Below are 17,861 nucleotides of genomic sequence, written 5' to 3'. Positions count from 1 at the left end.
CCCACCCACCGCAGGCTCCACCCTTGACCAATCACCGGGCAAAGCTGGGCTGAGTGACTCGAAGGCGGCGGGCAGGTGGAGAAGGAATCGCCGAGAGGGGCAGGGCGAGAGCCGGGTTTCCCGCGGTCCTGGCTGACGCGGGCGGAGGCGAGTCGCTCTTAAAGGGCTAGCCCACGCGAGTCCTTTTGTTCCAGGGCCGTGAGGCGGGGCAGGCCCAGCTTTCACTGTGTGCAGGTGTACTCTCCGGAACAGCCATGATTTCCCAGTTCTTCATCCTGTCCTCCAAGGGAGACCCGCTCATCTACAAAGACTGTATCCTTGTGCCACAGGGCGGGATAGAGCGGCTGGTTGGGAGATGAGCCCAGAGCCTGTCTGTGTCGCCCGCTCCTTAACGCTCCTTCCACCTGGCCAGTCCGCGGGGACAGTGGTGGCCTGGATGTGGCCGAGCTCTTCTACCGGAAGCTGACGGGACTGTCTGGAGACGAGTCCCCGGTTGTCATGGTAACCACTCGTGCGAGAGGGTGTGGCGGAGAGGGGGTTTGAGGGGTGGGTCCCTCTTCGTTCCCTTCCAAGAGCTGTTTTCTTGGGAACCTTTCATTGAGGGGTAATACTCCTTCAGATACAATTCGCGAAAGTATATTGAGCACTGACAATACACCAGGCGCAGCTCCTTGTCTGGCCCAATCTTAAAGAACTATAGAGTTGGTAGTGCTATTAACGCCCTTTGCACACTAGGAAACCTGGCCTTCAGGAGGTTTCGGAGATAGCTCGAAGCCACACTGCTACAGTGTGTCTAGCAGGGAACCTTAGGGTACAACTTGGACTCTTCAGGACCTTTGATTACTATAACCCCCTTTTCCTAACACCTCCCCCCACCCCTGCCACAGTTTCAGGATGACCGTCATTTCATTCACATCCGACACAGCGGTCTCTATTTGGTAGCTACAACTTCAGAAAACGTTTCTCCCTTCAGCCTCCTAGAGCTGCTCTCCAGGTGAGGAGGGCTGGGCTGGACCCCAAAGTGGGGGCCTGAGAGGAGAAGGAGGAGCTGTCCACACTTTGTCCTCTTTCCTCAGGTTAGCTACCCTCCTGGGTGACTACTGTGGCTCCCTCAGTGAGGGAACCATTTCCCGAAATGTGGCTCTTGTCTATGAACTTCTGGATGAAGTATTGGTAATGACCAAAGACTTTTCTTGTTTCCCATTCCAGATATGTCCACTCTTCTACTGTGGGATCTTGTGCTTGGGAGGTTTTCACCCTTTTCCCCCACTGATCATCTGTCCGACCCTCTCACCACTAGGACTATGGCTACGTACAGACCACATCCACAGAGATGCTGAGAAACTTCATCCAGACGGAAGCGGTAGTTAGCAAGCCCTTCAGCCTCTTTGATCTCAGCAGTGTTGGCTTGGTCAGTAGCAGGGAACGAGGAGGGAGAAGGCAGGCTGCCTGGGAGCTTCAAAGCTGAGGATTGGTTGCTTTGGGTGTTTTACAGTTTGGGGCAGAGACACAGCAGAGCAAAGTGGCCCCCAGCAGCGCAGCCAGCCGCCCGGTCCTTTCCAGTCGCTCTGACCAGGTCAGGGAGGGCTCAATGAGGTCAGACTTATAGACTCTTTGTGGGACACCAGAGTCCAAGATCCTGGATTATCTTTCCACTCCTCTAGACGTGGGTACCCCTTCTTCTACCCATGCCCCAGGGTTCTACTTCAATTACACTATTCTTTCTGCCTGTGCATTTTAGAATGCAGGTCTTTAGCCTCCACATCCCGAACTCCTTTCTTTCTCAGAGCCAAAAGAATGAAGTTTTTTTGGATGTGGTCGAGAGATTGTCTGTACTGATAGCATCTGATGTAAGTAAGGACTCCCAACCCCAGAGCTAAAGACACATGGTACTTGGAAAATGGGTTGAGGAGGTCACAACTGGGCACTAACCTCCCCACCACTTCCAGGGATCACCACTGAAGGTGGATGTACAAGGAGAGCTCCGGCTCAAGAGCTTCCTTCCCAGTGGCTCTGGTGAGGACCTAGGGTTGGGTTTGGGACAGGATCCTTGGTGCCATGTATGGTGGTGTTTGCTGACCTGTTCTGATGTTCTTTCCTCCAACAGAGATGCGCATCGGCTTGACAGAAGAATTTTGTGTGGGGAAATCAGAACTGAGAGGTGAAGAGAAAACTGGTCTTTCTTCCTAGTGGAGGTCACTGGCAAAAGTTTCATGGAGAAAAATTAGAGATCGGACCTCCCCACCCCAGCCATTCTCTCCCAAAGCATGGATCAGGAGTCTCTCTCTTTGCAGGTTATGGGCCAGGAATTCGGGTTGATGAAGTCTCATTTCACAGCTCAGTAAACCTGGATGAATTTGAGTCTCATCGGATCCTCCGCTTGCAGCCACACCAGGGCGAGGTCAGCATCAGGGTGGCCTAGCATACTGTAACCACCGTAGGGGAGGGAGGCAGTGGAAGCCGGAGACTGAACTGACTTCATTCCTCTCTGGTCTCAGCTGACTGTGATGCGGTACCAACTCTCTGATGACCTCCCCTCCCCACTCCCTTTCCGGCTCTTTCCCTCTGTGCAGTGGGACCGAGGCTCAGGCCGGTAAGACCATTTCTTGTGTTCTAGAACCACTCTGGAAACCAACCCAAGCCAAGACATAGATGTTCCCAAGACTTACTATGGAAGGGTGGTGGTAGAGGTGATAGGGCATCAATTGGAAAAAGACTTGACCAGTGGTGTTGGGCTGGATTTTGGCCCTGTTCCTTCTTGGGGTAAATTTTGCAGCCTCACACGGAGGCCCGGGGTGAGTGACAATAAGATGCCAATAGGATCTGGCCTAAATAATAATATTTTGCCTTCTTATCCAGGCTCCAGGTTTACCTGAAGTTACGGTGTGACTTGCCCCCAAAGAGGTAAGAGTGGGGGCCAGCCAGGCCTGGTTCAGCTGTGTGGGATACAAGACTGGGCCAAAGTCAGAGCCAGGAACCTCCCACTTCAAATCACCCATCAGCCTCAGAATCTGAATCCAATTGAGAGGCTCTAGCATTTGGGAAGGAGGTGTTGTGCACCTGTACTGAACTTCATTGTGACACTAAAGAGGAACAGGGACAAGGGACTCCCTTCCGAACCACATTCCTTTCTTCGCAGCCAAGCCGTCAACATCCGGCTGCACCTTCCGCTGCCACGAGGGGTGGTCAGGTTAGTGTGTGCTCCCAGGGGAGTTTTCCTGGGGGAGACTGTGCTCTGCCAAGGCAGGTGCCACTGAGCCCAGCACCTTCCCTTTCCAGCCTGTCTCAGGAGCTAAGCAGCCCAGAGCAGAAGGCAGAGCTGGGGGAGGGAGCCCTTCACTGGGAGCTGCCCCGGATACAAGGAGGCTCTCAACTCTCAGGCCTTTTCCAGGTATCCCATTGACCCTCTTGCACCCCCATCCCACCTTCACTTGTGCCCCCCACACCCAGCCTTCCCAGTGTAGCTGCTGTCCTGTTCCCAGGAGTACAGGCAGCTGCCTGGCCTCATGGCTTCCCTTCCCTTTCCCCACAGATGGACATTCCCAGCCTACCAGGACCCTCCAGCCACGGGCCTACCACCTCAGCCCCTCTGCTGGGGCTGGGCCCTGCAAGCCTCTCCTTTGAACTCCCCCGGCACACATGCTCTGGCCTCCAGGTTCGCTTCCTTAGGCTGGCTTTCAGGCCCAGTGGCAACACCAACCCCCACAAGTGGGTACGCCACCTTAGCCACAGCGAGGCCTATGTCATTCGGATCTGAGGCTCCCCAAACCAGGACATGGCAGCAAAGGAAGAAGGCAAGCAAATGGGAAGAGGACAATATTTTCTTTCTTGGCGTCCTGGCTTATGGTTCTGGATGTAGGCAGAGAACTCCTGAGTCTTGAGAGGCCAGGAGGGGTCCAGGCATTTGCCCCTTCTGTGGTATCTGACACAGGAAGGCTCAGAACTTACAAATCAACTTTTATTCTGAGGAACTGACTGTACAGTGTCTAGAAAGAAAGTCATGTGAGGGGGCCGGGGATTTAGCTCAGTGGTTCTGCTGCCTGCCTTGCAACCACAAGGTCCCGAGTTCTCTCCTTGGTACCAAAAAAAAAAAAAAAAGTCATGTGGGTAAGCAGCCTACTCTTCCACCTCACTTGTGTGTATGCGCATAGGAATCTGTGGGAGAGATCAGCAGATGGACGATGTTATCACAGAGCAGGCTGAGGGGAGCCAGGTCCAGGGGGCTGGGAACCATTTGCCTTCGGAGTCCCTGGAGCTGGAGGAGGGCTGTCCCCAGCTTCCTGTTTCCCCCCACAGAGGGCACTGCCCCCAAGTGGAGAGGGGGAGGATGAGGTGGGAGGGACTGGAGAAGGATGGGAGGGAGGGCCTCCTTTGCCATCTCCTGTTGGGGGCAGTGAGACCACGATGTACTTCTGGACACTGCCAGGCCCAGAGGGGGCTGTGCTGGGGGGTGCGGTGGAGGCAGTGGAGACCAGCTTGACAATGGGCTGCACACTGGGGACTGTGGTAGTGACAGGAGAGGTGGTGGTGGAGCCTGAGCCAGGGGCTGAGGTGCTGAGGGACAGGACCTGGGGGAGAAAGGAAGACAGTGCAAATCAATCTGCACCCACCCCGTGAAGGGTTTCCCACTTCAGGATCTTGACAACTGTTAACTTGACACCTTATAAGACCCTGGCAACTGGCCCTTTCATCTCCTGGCTTTGGGCCTGGAGGGGACTGGGATCTACTCTGAGGTGACCCAGGCCACTTGGGGTGCTCCTCAAATCCCTTGTCCCAGGTGCCACATACCTGCTGGGTGGATGAGGCGCTGGAGGACGATGACATTACAATAAACTTGGTTGGAGGAGGGGAAGGCTGAGGCGGGGCAGCAGCTCGAGCAGACACCAGTGTCTGGACTGGCAGTGCGATGGAGCCAGGGACCTTCAGCAAGCCCGGGGTCCGAGGGCCAGACTGAGGGGCCTGAGAGAGGGTCAGCGTGGGTCGGGGCTGCAGGGGGAAGAGGCAGGAAGAAAATGTCAGCATCTAGGAAAAGGAAGGGCCTGAATGGAGACCTGGCTGCTCTTGCTTTTCCTCGATAGCTCTCTCTAGGGTTGGGGCCTTCACAGAGGAGGCCCAGGCTTCCAGAGACTGCTGCCTCAGGTCCCTGGGTCTGTGTATGAAGCCCTGTTCCTGGGCACCATGGCCGTGTCCCACCCGTGCCGCCTTCATCCCTTCTCCCCCTGCCCCACAGCAGCTGACCTGGGTGATGGTCAGTGTGGTCCTGTTGACCTGCTGTGCCTGCAGAGCAGCCTGGGCCCGGGCCTTGACCACATGGGAGCAGAGGAGGGGCCCGAGGGACCCAAATTCTGCCCGATAGGCATCCTGATTGTCGGGCGGGGGGTGCAGCTTAGCCAGTACAGGTGCACAGTGTTTCTGCAGAGAGGAAGAATAGAAGAAGGGGTGAGAGAGGGGACACCCACTGTTTCAGCGTGCCCTCACTGGAGTCAGACTGTGCTGGGCCTTCAGTGAGCATAAGGAGTGGTGAGGGTCTCCCTCAGAGAAAATCTGGGAGCCAACTGCCATGACTGGAAGACTTGCCACGTACACTGGTAACGTGTGGGCCAGTTACTCCATACAGCGTTTGTCTTACAGTGGGTCATACAGTGATTAAGACCCCTTATTTCTTACTTAGCCCACCCGTGTCTGTATTTCCATCAGCAAAACAGCACCGGACTCTGAAAGGTGCTGGGAATAAATGCAGCAAAGATGGGAATAAGTGAGTAAAATGTACCAGATGTTTGCTAAACTACCTGTGTGTGGGGGAGGAAGGTTAGAGGGAAGAAGTGAGGGGAGGGCGGGGCAGGGGCTCTGGTCACCAGCAAGAGGCTCTGCACATGGTCAGCTCCAATGCGGTCGATGTTGCTCAGCACTGGGCCATCCAGGACGCTGCGGATCCGCTCCCCCTCCTGCTGCAGCCGTGGCAGAATCAGAGTCTTAATCACCTGTTGGGAAGGAAGAAGACAAGCCACGGCCATGGGGTCACTGGGGCTGCTCAGGTGGGTAGCAGTTGCCCTCTAACCTCAAGATTGCCTCCCTTCACCCAGCTGTTCTCCCGTCAGGGGCCTAACATCATGTCCCAGCTCTGCCAGGCCTGCAATGGAGCCATAACGAGTTGTCCAGGGAGTCTTCTCGTCCACCCAGCTCTGCAGGGAAAGAAAAGAAACCCAGATGAGTCGGTCTAAAGGCCAAGCACTACGGACCCAGGTCTTCTAGAAATAAACTTTATTAAAATGGTGCAGATGAGGCTTAAGGCCCTTAGACCAACCTCCCACCAGTTCTAGTTCCCTGGTCTCTTGTTCCAGGTGTCATTTCCTCAAGCACAACTGCCCCACAGGTTTGGGTGATGCACTTGTCATCCTGGTGACCAGTGTCATCCTGGTGAAGAGGAACAAGTTCTCAGGGCTCACCTTAGTGAAGGTCTTTGTGATCCGGGACTGGATGTTGTTAGTGGTTGTGCTGAAATGCTTGCAGATCTGGGCCACTAGGCGGGCCGCAAAGTCCCGCAGCGCCCAGTGATTGTCCACGTCAGGTCGCAGGCACAGCTGTCTGCTCACGATGCAGGTCATCACAGCTGGAATCAGCTCATGCACCTATAGGCGTAGTGGGTCAGTGGATCCTGACAAATGGGTTCCTGTGGGTGGCAGCAAAGAGGGTGGGCAGGATCACTCACATATTTTTCTAGATACAACGTAGGGTTGTCCATCAGTGCCTTCACCATGCGCATCAGATAGATGAGCAGGGCCAGGTTATTCTGAACCACATTGACGCGGACCTACAGAAGGGGAAAGAGTGGGGCGGAGAGAGTCCTCATGTACCTTCCCTGCCACCCCTCCCCCAGCCTTATCCTGGGCCTGGCTTTCCCAGTGCTCTCACCCCCTCGGAGATGAAGGTACTGAACCTCGGCAGCATCTGATAGAGCCCTGGGTCTGTGGCAATGCTCTGCAGAGCTTCCTGTAGGAGAAGGGAACCAAGTGGGGTCGGGCAGATACTGTGGGGAGCACTCTGAAAGGGCTGCACAAGGAGTCTCAAGTGAGGATGGGCATGGGGGCCTCACCGCTCTCTTGGCCTCACAGGACCCCACACAGGCTTCGGTGATCTCCTTGTAGTACAGCTGCTGCTCCACTGAGAGCTCATGGATGCTGCGAGGCTTCAGGCGCAAAGAGGCCCCCTCCAGCAAGGGTGGTGCCTTCTTCTCTTTCCCTGTGTGAATTGACAGATGGGTCTGAAAAATAAGGCTCCAGAAGAGCCCTCAGTATCAGACAAACCTGCACTTGCCGCTCTCCCCGCACCTGGTTTCCTTCAGGTTTCCTGAGCCTTTCTGGGACCTCCTGGCCCTCCCCTCACCCACTTCACAAATGACCATCTGGTCTGGGATAAGAGTTGGGAGAGGTCTGGCCTAGAGAACTAACCTTTGCTGTCAGCTGGGGTGGCCCCTTGACCTTTGCCTTTCAGGGGTCCATCTTCCTCCTGGCCTGGCTTTGCTGACTTCAGGGGTTCTGTGGCCTCAGCCTTCTGCTGCTCTTTGGGAGCTGATGGGAAACCAGTCACACCAGAAGGAGTGATGAAAGTGGGGGAAGACGTAAAGGAACAAGGCAGGAGTAGAGGGAGAGAAGGAAATGGGCTCTAGGAATGGAGAGGTTTACCTGGGGGTGGATTCTCGGGTATAGCTGGCTGGCAGCCTTCGATGCTCAGCCAATGAGCTGTGAGAAAGGAAGCTGTTGAGTTGAACTGCTGGACATGGACAGTAGGCAGTCACTCCACACTAAGGTAGGTGTGTTCTGGTTCCTGCTCCCATTCGTACCATCTACCAGGGATCCCACTCCGAGAGCTTCTTCACTTGTGAGGTTCCTCACGAACAACACACTTCACTCCTCCCTGGCACCCTGGCCGCCCCTCCACTAACCTTTGAGGCAGACATCCAGAGGCACCCGAGGCAGAGGAGTATTGATGATGTCACTTAGATCAACCTCCTTCTCCTCATAGAAGTAGAGCTCTCGGCCCCCACCAGATGCAAAACGGAAAGGAATGAATTCCTGAGCATGGAAGCCATAGAGTGGCTGTATCAGGAGGGAAAGAGATGTTGGTGTGAGAAGGGAGCCTGGCAAAAGGCAAATGCAGCATCTAGGAGGATGGCATCTCATCATCCTGCTCCCATCTTAGTCCTCCTGCCTCCTTCCTTTCTCCCAATCACCTCAACATTCTTCAGTTTCAGTGCATAGTCAATATCACTGGTGGTGAGCTTTTGTCGCTTTCCCATGTGCATGAACTTGAGAGCATCCTGGAGCCAGGGGGACAGGAGAAAAGACATCAGCCATCTGTCTAAGACCAGGAGGGAGCCGGGGATTTAGCTCAGTGGTTTCGCTGCCTGCTGCACAAGCGCAAGGACCCAAGTTTGATCCCCGGTACCAAAAAATAAATAAAATAAAACCAAGAGGAAGAAGACTGCCTGGGTAATATTCTTGACACAAAGCAGGGCTGGGCAGAATGGCCTGGTTACCTGTGCAATCTCTTTGATTCGGTAGCTGACCTCATCTGTCAACAGCTGGCAGGTTTCCTCCTGAATCTGAGCGATGCCCATTGATTCAGCCACGACCTTCATGGACTCAGAAGGCAGCACAGTATTGCTGAGCTTCAGCTTCTTCTCTTCAGCCATGCTGGAGTGCCTCCTCCTCTCCCTGGAAGGATGTGGCCCCAGGGTGGAGTGATGGAGACCCTGGCAGGCAGAACAGACAAAAAGAAACAACTCAGAATCCCTACTAAAATTGAATTCCTGATCTCCCTCTACCCACCTGCTCCAGCCTTGGCTTCCTTCATTTTCCTAATAAGGCAGTACTAACTGGATCTTTATCTGGGCCCTCCCTCACATTAAGTCCACCAGACAACCCAACCAGATTCCTCTACTATGGATCTTACACTTTCGAGGCAGGCGGCAGCACCACTGAGCTAAATCCCTGGCCCTCACTTTGCTGTTTTTTAAATCTGCCAGACACGCTTTAGCTTCACAGCTTTTGCTCTGTGTTTTCCCCAGATGTCTGTTTGGCTGCCTACCCTGACTATGCTATTTTAATTCCCTATTCTGCTCTCATTCTGCTCTAGTTTTTCTTTTCCACAGCACTTAACATCTCCTAATACACTGTATCATTCCTGATTATCAACCTCACCCAGGATGTGGACAGGGATCTTTAATATGTTCATAGATGTTTTCTAGGTGCCCAGGCAGGTTCCTGAGACACTATAAATAATAAATACTTGTTGAACAAATGGATGAATTGCAAGGCTTAGAGATGTAGGTGCTCAATGAATACTGGGTATCACGATTATCAAAGTGAGTAAGACATAGACCAAAGCCTAACTTTACACTGGAGTCAAAAGGAATTGGGAGCTGGGCTTTAGGAAGATGAACCTCAAGTGTTCAGAACTGAGGGCTGAAGGAGAATTTGGTACTTTTCAAACCATCCCAGGTCCCTGCACAGACTTTTGTAAGTCTTACCTATAATGGACACAATTATTCAACATAAACTCTGTGCCTCGTGCCAGGTATACAAGAAGCAATGTCTCAGTTCCCTGGCGAACTCATACTAATCTGTCAATACCCTGCGGTACCCTCTGCCAGTAAGGGCTCATAAAACACGGTACAGCTTCAGGAGAGTCTCACATTAGTGGAGACGGCAGAGGGGCTTGTCAGAGCAGAGCTAACTTGAGGTAGACTCTGAGGTAGTTTTCCTGCAAAGAACCGGGTCGAAGAACCCCAGGCAGCGCGAAAGGAAGCCCAGAGAACCCACTCCATCTCCCCCGACATCCTTGCAATGCATAGACACAGAGTCTCCACGAGCATAGACCCACAACCAACCATCCTCTTCCCAGTCCCCACAAAGGCCCCCCAAGGGGTCTCCTCCCAGGTACCCTTCAGATCCGCCCCAGCCAGCCCAGCTCTGGAAGCAGCAGTAAGAGCCTCTTACCCCTGCCAAAGGGCTGCTCACCCGGCGCTCGGCGCCATATTGGCCCCGCCCCCTCCCTGTCGCAGGTCCTGGCAGAGATCGAAAGCAAGTCACCGCCCCTTCCTCGAGCCACAATAAATCATCTAGACTCAGAGCCTGAAATCATATAAAAATGTGTTTCTATATATAAGTGTAAGAAACACAGGCTCCACTTTTAATTACTTCGATTTATTCCTTTTCCACCTAGCAGCCAGGACCTTCAGGAGGCGCCACAAAACAGAGGCGGGGAACCTTACAACGCCGAGGCCCCACCCCTTTCGAGCTGATTCTGAGCCTGCGCGGACCAAGCCAGACTAGATTTAATGTTGCCGCCGACCGTCTCTGAATTTAAAGGGCCCGCTCCCTTCCCGAAGTTGGTTTGAAGTCAAACTGTGGTTGTGGACGGCGCTTTCTCATGGGACCTGTACGGTTGGGAATATTGTTATTCGTTGTGGCAGTGTATAGTGCTTGGGCTGGAACGTCGCAAGAGGAGGACGATGACACAGAACGCTTGCCCAGCAAATGCGAAGGTATCAAAAGGGAGAAGTTCCTATCTGCATCTGTTTGTCCCACTTCCTTCGTTTAGGCCAGACCAGGTGGACTAGGATGGGTGGGTTACTCGACCTTGACGTCCTGAACAAGGGTCTGGTGGAGCTTGGCGGAAGTGGAATGGGAACAAGGGAGACATGCGTAGTGCCACCCCAAAACTGTGGGATTATGTTTCCCATGAGCCACCCTGAGGGAGCCTGCTTTTTCTTGCAATATTGGGCCCCAGTGCAGTTTGAGAATTGTAGTTCAGAGACTATCTGCCCTGGACCGCCGACTCTACCGAGCATCACTATTTGATGTTTCCTCCTTGTCACCAACCAGATCTAAATCTGGAGAGCTTGCAAGGGGTTGGTGTGAGGCTCATATCTTATAGACATCCTTTGCCCCACCCCGGCAGAGACGTTGCCGAATTACAGACCCCATCCCCCCTGAGGGTGTTTGAGGATGAGTAAGCCCTCGAAGCTCATAAACACTGGATGGGGAGGCCACACAACTAAGTTTTGCATGCGTGTGAGGCTTTGCAGTGTGTTTGTACTGTAAGGATTTTACTCCAAGCAGCATCTTTCCCTGGCTGCATTAGCGTGGGACACCGCTGGGAAGGGGCACTTTAGAGTCTAATCATTGAGTGTCCTGGTCCCCTAGAGTTTGTTGCCTCCGCGATTTTATTTTCTTCTTGAGATTCTTTTTCTCTTCGCCTCACACTCCATGGCATTTCAGTATCAGTGTCCTTATCAACTTGGTTCTAACATCTCACCTTCTTTTACTTCTGCGTCCCCATTTTTCTGCCTCCTGTCAGTCTTTCTAACCTCAGATCGAATCTTGGCATTTCTTGCTTTAACACCAATGCAAACTTCTGTGATCAGAATACACATAAATCTCCGTTATTCAGCCCCAGACTTTCTTACATTTTCATACCCCTTTCCCATCCCCAAAGTGCCCGTGCTTCAGGCAACACTGAGCTCATGGTCAGGAGCATCCTTTTTCCTGTTGCAACTGTGTGCCTCTGCTGTTTTTCCTGTTGTCTGAAGTAACCTTATAATAACCATTCCTCAACACCCAGTTTTTTTTCCCCTTAAATTCTTTTATTGGTACATTTTAGGTACACAATATGTAAATATTTATCATTGGGTACTTGTACCTGTACATGATGTATCTTGATTCTTATTTTTTCCCCATTCCCTGTCCTCCCTTCCCTATTTACAAATACTTTATTTCCATTTTCCTTCTTTCCTATCCCCTTCCCCTCCCACTTCCCCTACCCCTTTGGCCCTTTTCTTCCTATTTCAGATTATCAATTATTCATTTTAATCATTTTAATCCTTATTTACACTTTAAGTTTCTCTCACCTGAGAAACTATTCGGTACTTACACGTGTGTCCTATTTATTTCACTTAAGAGGATGGCCTCAATATGCATCCTTTTAGCTATAAATGTCTCTAGTTTCTCGTTCTTTATGGCTGAGTAGTACTCCATTTTATTAAAAAAAAAAAAAAAACCCACATCTTTTTTTTTTTTTTTGGTACCGGGGATCAAATCCCCACATCTTCTTTATCGAGTTTCCAGTTGATGGGCACTTGGGCTGTTTCCAAGCTTTAGCTATTACAAACTGTGCCGCTATACAAAATATGGAACGCTTCACGAATTTGAGTGTCATCCTTGCGCAGAGGCCATGCTAATCTTCTCTGTATCGTTCCAATTTGAGTGTATGTGCTGCTGAAGCGAGCACTCAACACCCAGTTTAAGTGTCACCTCCTTTGGAAAGCATCTTCCTTGTCTATCACTTCCTGCTAACCCATACGCTCCTGAAGGAAAGGAAGTACCTGTGTATCTCAGGTCTTAGCACAGTGCCAGGCACATTTAAGCACTTTGGTTACTTGAACTTTTGTTTAGTTTACTTGTCACTTCTCTATGGGCCATTTCTTCTGACCCACCAAGTGCCAGGTCACATGCTAGGGAATGATAAAAACAGTAATGAATAGACATGATGTTCATTCACCTTTGTGGAAATCAGAGGCTAGTAGGAAGACAGTAAGTGACCAGAATGAATTTTGCATTTCCTAACCAAATTAAGTTTCTTGGTTTTAGCCCCTAGTGTACGATCCATCATACCATATTATTATCTGTTTATTTCCAACTATACTGACACTGTTCCCAGGGACAAAGATCACGGATCTTTGGGGGGGGGGTAATTGACACAGGGACTATGTAGTCCAGGCTGGCCTTGAACTCACTATGTAGCCCAGGTTAGCCTCCAACTCATGATGATCCTCCTGCCTCATCCTCCCAAGTGCTGGGATTAGAGGCATGTGCCACAATGCCTGGCCATGGGTCTTACTATTCTCTATATTGTTACAATACATACAGAAGGAGCTCAGTAAATAATTTCAGCAGAACAGCCAACACAGCCTCATTTTTATCCTCATTATACCTTTATGAGGGTCATAGTATTATCCCCATTTTAGAGGTGAAGAAACAAGCATATCAATATTGTCACACAGCTAATACGAGGCTGAGTTAGATTTCAACCCAGCATACTCTGCTGCCTTTGGTCCTCTGCAGAACAGCTGTGTTCACTTGTCTTTCACATTCCCTTGAACATCTTTCCTCACTATCAGTGTGTAAGCTACTGAGCATGGAGTTACAGGAGAAGCTGAGTCACACTGGCCGATCTCGAGAGGTATTGGAGCTGGGGCAGGTGCTGGACACAGGCAAGAGGAAGAAGCATGTGCCTTATACCATTTCGTAAGTCTTTCTTGGTGTTCCTCTACCTTCCAGCCCCCAAAGTTATTATGAGAGTCCCTGCAGCATCCAGGAAGTCTTTGTTCTCTTCTTCCCACAGAGAGACAAGGCTGGAAGAGGCCTTGGAGAATTTATGTGAGCGGATCCTGGATTATAGTGTTCATGCTGAGCGCAAGGGGTCACTGAGATACGCTAAGGTCAGCTCTTTCCCCAGGGCAGGACCCCAATTCTCAGAAACAAAGACCTATATCCCCTGAGGCTCTCAAGGGCTATAGACCCATCTCACCCCAGCTCTGGAGCATCTCCTTATGTTCAGGCTCCTGCATCTCACCCTCTTTGAACTCACTCCTGAGACTTCAGTAGATGACAAAACTGATGTGGTAGAAAAGGAAGAGGTGGTACTGCACTGGGCTGATCTCATATTCTCCATCTCGCAGGGTCAGAGTCAGACCATGGCAACGCTGAAAGGCCTGGTGCAGAAGGGAGTAAAGGTGGATCTGGGGATCCCTTTGGAGCTGTGGGATGAGCCCAGTGTGGAAGTCACATTCCTCAAGAAGCAGGTAGGATAAGGTACCACAGTGTCCGGGGAGGTGAGAAGGGAACCTGAGGTGGGAAGTGAGGTCCTAGGATTTGACTGTAAGGGATGTCCACCTCTGAGCAAGAGAAGGGAGCAGAGTGAGAACTATGCCATCCATTAAAATGGGCCCAAGAGCATATCAAGAAGTAATACTGTTCAAGCATGGTGCTGTACACCCTTAACCCCAGCATTCTTGGGGGCTGAAGCAGAAGGATCACCGTTTTGAGTCCAGCCCCAACAGCTTAGAGACTAAGATTCTGTCTCAAAACAAAAAATAAAGGGCTACAGTTGTAGCTCACTGTGAAGGCCCTGGGCTTCGATCCCCAATACTGTATAAAAGAAGGAAAGAGAGAAAGAAAGAGAACTAGAGGCTCATACTATCCATCACTCTTTACTGAGCACCTACCTTGTGTCCGTGCTTGTGGACCACATACTTTCCAGCTACTGCCTCATTTGACTCATGAAACAACCTGATATGGTAGGTATGATTATAGGACTATTTTATAGGAAAGGAGCTGAGGCTTATAATTTAATAATATATGTAGCAGAATAGGAGCTAGTAAATATTTGTTGAATGAAGATCACACATCTAGTAAACCAAGCTTAATCTGGCTACCTGCCTCTCCAAGGTCAGTCGGGGGAAGGAGGGAGACAGGGAGTGGAGAGGAAGGTTTGCAAAGTTCAGCCAACCAGATACTAGGCCCGCTTTTCCACTTGAACAGTGTGAGACGATGCTGGAGGAGTATGAAGATGTCTTGGGAGACTGGTATTTCCACCATCAGGAGCAGCCCCTACAGCATTTTCTCTGTGAAGGTCATGTGCTCCCAGCTGCTGAAACTGGTAAGTGTGGGGGTTGGGCTCCTCTAGGGCCAGGCTGCAGCATTCCCTAACCCCAGAACCAAAATTTGAATTGTTTTTTCTCACCACACCTAGCATGTCTACAGGAAACTTGGACTGGAAAGGAGAAGATCACAGATGATCAAGAGAAGGAAGAAGGGGAAGAAGAGGAAGAAGAGGAAGGAGAGGAAGAGGAGATGACAAAGACAGAAAGACACTCCAAGCATGACCCAGAGGATCTTTGACCCTTGCCTTTGAACCCCCAGGAGGGGTTTATAGAGAAGAACCCTCTGAAGTCTGAGCTGTCCCTGCCCCACAGCTTTAAGGGTGTGTGTTAGTGTGAGTGACCCAACCCCAACGCTTTTTGGGCATGAAGGATGGCATGACTATGGGGAGAAAGGTGGCAGCAGCAGGTGGAAGTCCTGCCTCCACAGATGAGCCCCATGCCTGCCATTCCATTGGCAAGTGTATGTGTGGTGACAATCCTGAGGCTTTTCCCTTTAAATATCTTTTCTGCTCCTCAGAGGTCAGCGATGGCATGGAGCTGTGGATCTGGGGAAAGTCACTTTGCTTCTCAAGGGATTTTATTTTAGATCCTTACAAGGAAGACAACAGAACAGACATTCTCTACGACCTATGTACACTACCTGTGTTCAGGAGGCTGCAAATCAGCAAGCTGGGAACAAGAATAGGATACTGGATGGGGGTGAGGCAGTGCTGATTCAGTTAGGTGGGGTAGATACTTGTCTGCTTCATATTAATCTCACAGGTGCCAAATTTTATATATAGCTATTAAACTTTTTTTTTCAGTATCTGTTGAGCCCAGTTTCAACATCCTTGCACATATCACGGCTGGTTGATGTGGCAACGCCCAGACAGCGGGGCTGTTGGATGCCACCCTCCCAGCAGCTAATATGCTTGGTAGTTTTGCAGCCCCAGGAACCTGGAAGGGTCACGGGTTAAGAACTGTAGGGAGGACTGGGTTTGGGCGGCATCTGAAAGCTGAAATTTTATGATCCACGGGAATTAGTTACGTACATGACGCCACTTCGGCCGCCATACTTGGGTTTACTGGAGATCGCAGAGGTCAAAAATCTCACGCGCTTGTCCGACTTACGTGTTCTCCCCAAAAGGAAAAACAAGTGAGACGATATAACTAGATCCAAGGCAGAAAGCAGCTAGGGTCAGTGAGAAAAAGGAAAAGGAAAAAGATATCCTTTGGAGGATAACGAGTGAAGACCAACCACAACACCAGCGGGGCGGGGGGGGGGGGACGCCGAGGGAGGGATCGCGAGAAGAGGCAGGTTGGGTAATACCATCTTCCGGAGGGGGGTTGAGAGCTCCGAGAGAGTCGCTCTCTCTCTCTCTCCCTCCCAGCAGGTCCCTCCCTACCATGAGCAGCTTAGTGCGGGCCGAACCTCTGAGCGGGGCTCCCTTGCTGGTTCCCGGCGACTCCTACTCCGTGGTGGTTCTGCTGCAGGGCTACTCGGAGCCAGAGACGGTCGGCGACGCCGTGCGCGCTGACGGCTCTGTCACCCTGATTCTATCCCAGGCTTGGGACTCCGAGTCCAGCCCTCGAGAGTCTCTGCCCGCGGGCGGCGATGCGAAGACACCCCTGGAGATGGCGGCGTGTGGCCCCATCCTCGTGGATACCGGGGGACCCTGGACTCGGGAGGCGCTGCTGGGGGCCCTGGCAAGGCAAGGCTTGTCCCCGGGAGACGTGACTCTGGTGGTGGGGACCCACGGGCACTCGGATCATATCGGGAACCTGGGGCTGTTTCCGGGGGCAGCTCTGCTGGTCTCGCACGACTTCTGCCTTCCCGGGGGCCTCTACCTACCCCACGGGCTGAGTGAAGAGCAGCCCCTGCGCCTGGGCCCCGGGCTCGAAGTGTGGGCCACGCCGGGCCACGGGGGCCAGCGGGACGTGAGCGTGGTGGTGGCAGGCACGGCCCTGGGCACTGTGGTAGTGGCAGGTGATGTCTTTGAGCGCGATGGTGATGAGGACTCATGGCAGGCACTGAGCGAAGACCCGGTGGCGCAGGAGCGGAGCCGAAAGCGAATCTTAGGCATCGCCGATGTGATCGTGCCTGGTCATGGAGCCCCTTTTCGGGTGATCAGGGAAGCCTTTCAGCCAGAGACAAATAGTTGCGGAAACAGCACCCGGGAGCCAGTGGCCTGAGATAAGGTGCTAACCCTGGAAGGATGAGCCCTGGGGTGGACAGGACTTCTGTCAGGGAGGCCCCTCCAAGGAGGAACATCCAGGATACGGAGAGGACCTGGTCGGCCAGAATCAGAGCAGGCAAGAATGGTCACTCACTTCCAGCCTTCCAGGAAGGAGTTTTTCTAGTAAGGACAGAATGCTACTGCCATCACCAATATCACTCTGCCTGTCTCTGCAAACCAATTTAGGACCAAGGATTGGCTCAGCTCTGTATTCATCCTCTGCAGTCCTCAGTAAAATGAAAAAAGTTCTTGTGAGGATCTTCCAAAATAAAAATAGAAACTGTAGGGGCCGGGGATTTAGCTCAGTGGTTTCGCCGCCTGCTGCGCAAGCGCAAGGACCCGAGTTCGATCCCCAGTACCAAAAAAAATTAAAAAAAAAAAATAGAAACTGTCTTAATGTAAATGTAAAACATTAATAGTGATAATGATGCACATATGGTGATCAGTCACAGAGGGACACTGTAGTTAACCAATTGCCTATTTCTCACAGGATCCTGGTTGCCAAGAGAAGGTGCAGGGCATAGCAGTGATACCCCCACTCCTTAGTCACTTGACTAATTCATTCACTTTGCTCATTCAGTGGATATTTAACACCTGCAATGTCTCGAGCACTACTGTAGGTTATGGAACACAACAGTAAGCAGGCTAGACCAACTTCCTGTCCCTTGTGGAGGTCACATTCTGCAGACAGACAAGTAAGCAATAATGATAATAGTAGCTATGAAATAATTATAGGTTGTAGTTAGTGATGTGGGGCAGGGTGAGGAGGAGATAGGGGGCTCTTTAAGTTTGTGTGGACAGGAAAAGTCTGTGAAAAGATGTTTGATTAAGAAATTCAAAGAGAAGAAAGCTAGTCATAGGAGAATCTGAAAGAAGGGCACTTCAAGCATAGGGACAACAGACAGAAGCCCCTGAGGCAG

At 51.6% G+C, this 17,861-nt stretch overlaps 4 protein-coding genes and 1 non-coding gene across 9 annotated transcripts; 3 read left to right on the top strand and 2 right to left on the bottom strand.

Moving 5' to 3' along the window:
• Window positions 1-66: 66 nt before the first annotated feature.
• Ap4m1 (adaptor related protein complex 4 subunit mu 1) lies at window positions 67-3,971 on the top strand. Of its 4 annotated transcripts, XM_004840226.4 has the most exons (15): window positions 67-312; window positions 413-501; window positions 888-994; window positions 1,077-1,173; window positions 1,301-1,411; window positions 1,496-1,576; window positions 1,788-1,850; window positions 1,950-2,016; window positions 2,108-2,161; window positions 2,295-2,401; window positions 2,499-2,593; window positions 2,860-2,904; window positions 3,140-3,190; window positions 3,280-3,391; window positions 3,533-3,971. In XM_004840226.4, the coding sequence occupies exons 1-15, from the start codon at window positions 255-257 to the stop codon at window positions 3,755-3,757; spliced, it is 1,362 nt and encodes a 453-aa protein (XP_004840283.1). In that variant the 5' UTR covers window positions 67-254; the 3' UTR covers window positions 3,758-3,971. The 4 variants fall into 4 exon arrangements, with proteins under 4 accessions (XP_004840283.1, XP_021110195.2, XP_087051920.1 ...); XM_021254536.2 differs by lacking the exon at window positions 3,280-3,391 and having other exon boundaries at window positions 93-312; XM_087195794.1 differs by lacking the exons at window positions 888-994; window positions 1,077-1,173 and having other exon boundaries at window positions 93-312.
• On the bottom strand, window positions 3,945-10,130 carry Taf6 (TATA-box binding protein associated factor 6). 2 transcript variants are annotated; one of them, XM_004840228.4, is made up of 15 exons: window positions 9,999-10,130; window positions 8,537-8,752; window positions 8,231-8,317; window positions 7,943-8,096; window positions 7,683-7,739; window positions 7,449-7,568; window positions 7,094-7,239; window positions 6,913-6,990; window positions 6,710-6,811; window positions 6,447-6,629; window positions 6,108-6,182; window positions 5,856-5,981; window positions 5,239-5,412; window positions 4,789-4,986; window positions 3,945-4,568 (listed from the first exon to the last, which is right to left on the bottom strand). In XM_004840228.4, the coding sequence occupies exons 2-15, from the start codon at window positions 8,690-8,692 to the stop codon at window positions 4,188-4,190; spliced, it is 2,037 nt and encodes a 678-aa protein (XP_004840285.1). In that variant the 5' UTR covers window positions 8,693-8,752; window positions 9,999-10,130; the 3' UTR covers window positions 3,945-4,187. The 2 variants fall into 2 exon arrangements, with proteins under 2 accessions (XP_004840285.1, XP_087051913.1); XM_087195787.1 differs by having other exon boundaries at window positions 10,020-10,036.
• A 164-nt stretch (window positions 10,131-10,294) lies between these two features.
• Cnpy4 (canopy FGF signaling regulator 4) lies at window positions 10,295-15,530 on the top strand. Its single transcript, XM_004840230.4, has 6 exons — window positions 10,295-10,546; window positions 13,181-13,307; window positions 13,405-13,501; window positions 13,742-13,864; window positions 14,604-14,721; window positions 14,815-15,530. The coding sequence occupies exons 1-6, from the start codon at window positions 10,432-10,434 to the stop codon at window positions 14,961-14,963; spliced, it is 729 nt and encodes a 242-aa protein (XP_004840287.1). The 5' UTR covers window positions 10,295-10,431; the 3' UTR covers window positions 14,964-15,530.
• Window positions 12,185-12,291, bottom strand: LOC147822656 (U6 spliceosomal RNA). Its single transcript, XR_015445524.1, has one exon. It is a non-coding gene; the product is annotated as a U6 spliceosomal RNA (small nuclear RNA).
• A 499-nt stretch (window positions 15,531-16,029) lies between the features above and the next one.
• Window positions 16,030-17,226, top strand: Mblac1 (metallo-beta-lactamase domain containing 1). The gene has a single exon (XM_004840220.3). The coding sequence runs from the start codon at window positions 16,112-16,114 to the stop codon at window positions 16,895-16,897; it is 786 nt and encodes a 261-aa protein (XP_004840277.1). The 5' UTR covers window positions 16,030-16,111; the 3' UTR covers window positions 16,898-17,226.
• The last annotated feature ends 635 nt before the right edge of the window (window positions 17,227-17,861 follow it).

Source organism: Heterocephalus glaber, unplaced genomic scaffold, assembly GCF_053883595.1.
Source record: "Heterocephalus glaber isolate CG9 unplaced genomic scaffold, H.glaber_assembly_v1.0 deba00001610, whole genome shotgun sequence".
Classification (NCBI taxonomy): Eukaryota; Metazoa; Chordata; class Mammalia; order Rodentia; family Bathyergidae; genus Heterocephalus; species Heterocephalus glaber.
Note: the sequence above shows the minus strand (reverse complement) of the source record. Positions and strands in the feature narration are given on the sequence as shown.

Bases quoted from the DNA above. Each gene is read 5' to 3' on its own strand.
- Mblac1 (XM_004840220.3), top strand. From the start codon at position 16,112: ATGAGCAGCTTAGTGCGGGCCGAACCTCTGAGCGGGGCTCCCTTGCTG.
- Taf6 (XM_004840228.4), bottom strand. From the start codon at position 8,692: ATGGCTGAAGAGAAGAAGCTGAAGCTCAGCAATACTGTGCTGCCTTCT. The intron at 7,740-7,942 runs GTTAGTGGAGGG...CCTTTCTCACAG, and splicing joins TCTGGATGTCTGCCTCAAAG to CTCATTGGCTGAGCATCGAA. The intron at 7,240-7,448 runs GTTAGTTCTCTA...CAATTCACACAG, and splicing joins CACCCCAGCTGACAGCAAAG to GGAAAGAGAAGAAGGCACCA.
- Cnpy4 (XM_004840230.4), top strand. From the start codon at position 10,432: ATGGGACCTGTACGGTTGGGAATATTGTTATTCGTTGTGGCAGTGTAT. The intron at 13,502-13,741 runs GTCAGCTCTTTC...TCCATCTCGCAG, and splicing joins GGTCACTGAGATACGCTAAG to GGTCAGAGTCAGACCATGGC. The intron at 13,865-14,603 runs GTAGGATAAGGT...CCACTTGAACAG, and splicing joins TCACATTCCTCAAGAAGCAG to TGTGAGACGATGCTGGAGGA.
- Ap4m1 (XM_021254536.2), top strand. From the start codon at position 255: ATGATTTCCCAGTTCTTCATCCTGTCCTCCAAGGGAGACCCGCTCATC. The intron at 313-412 runs GTATCCTTGTGC...CCACCTGGCCAG, and splicing joins CCCGCTCATCTACAAAGACT to TCCGCGGGGACAGTGGTGGC. The intron at 2,402-2,498 runs GTCAGCATCAGG...CTCTGGTCTCAG, and splicing joins TGCAGCCACACCAGGGCGAG to CTGACTGTGATGCGGTACCA.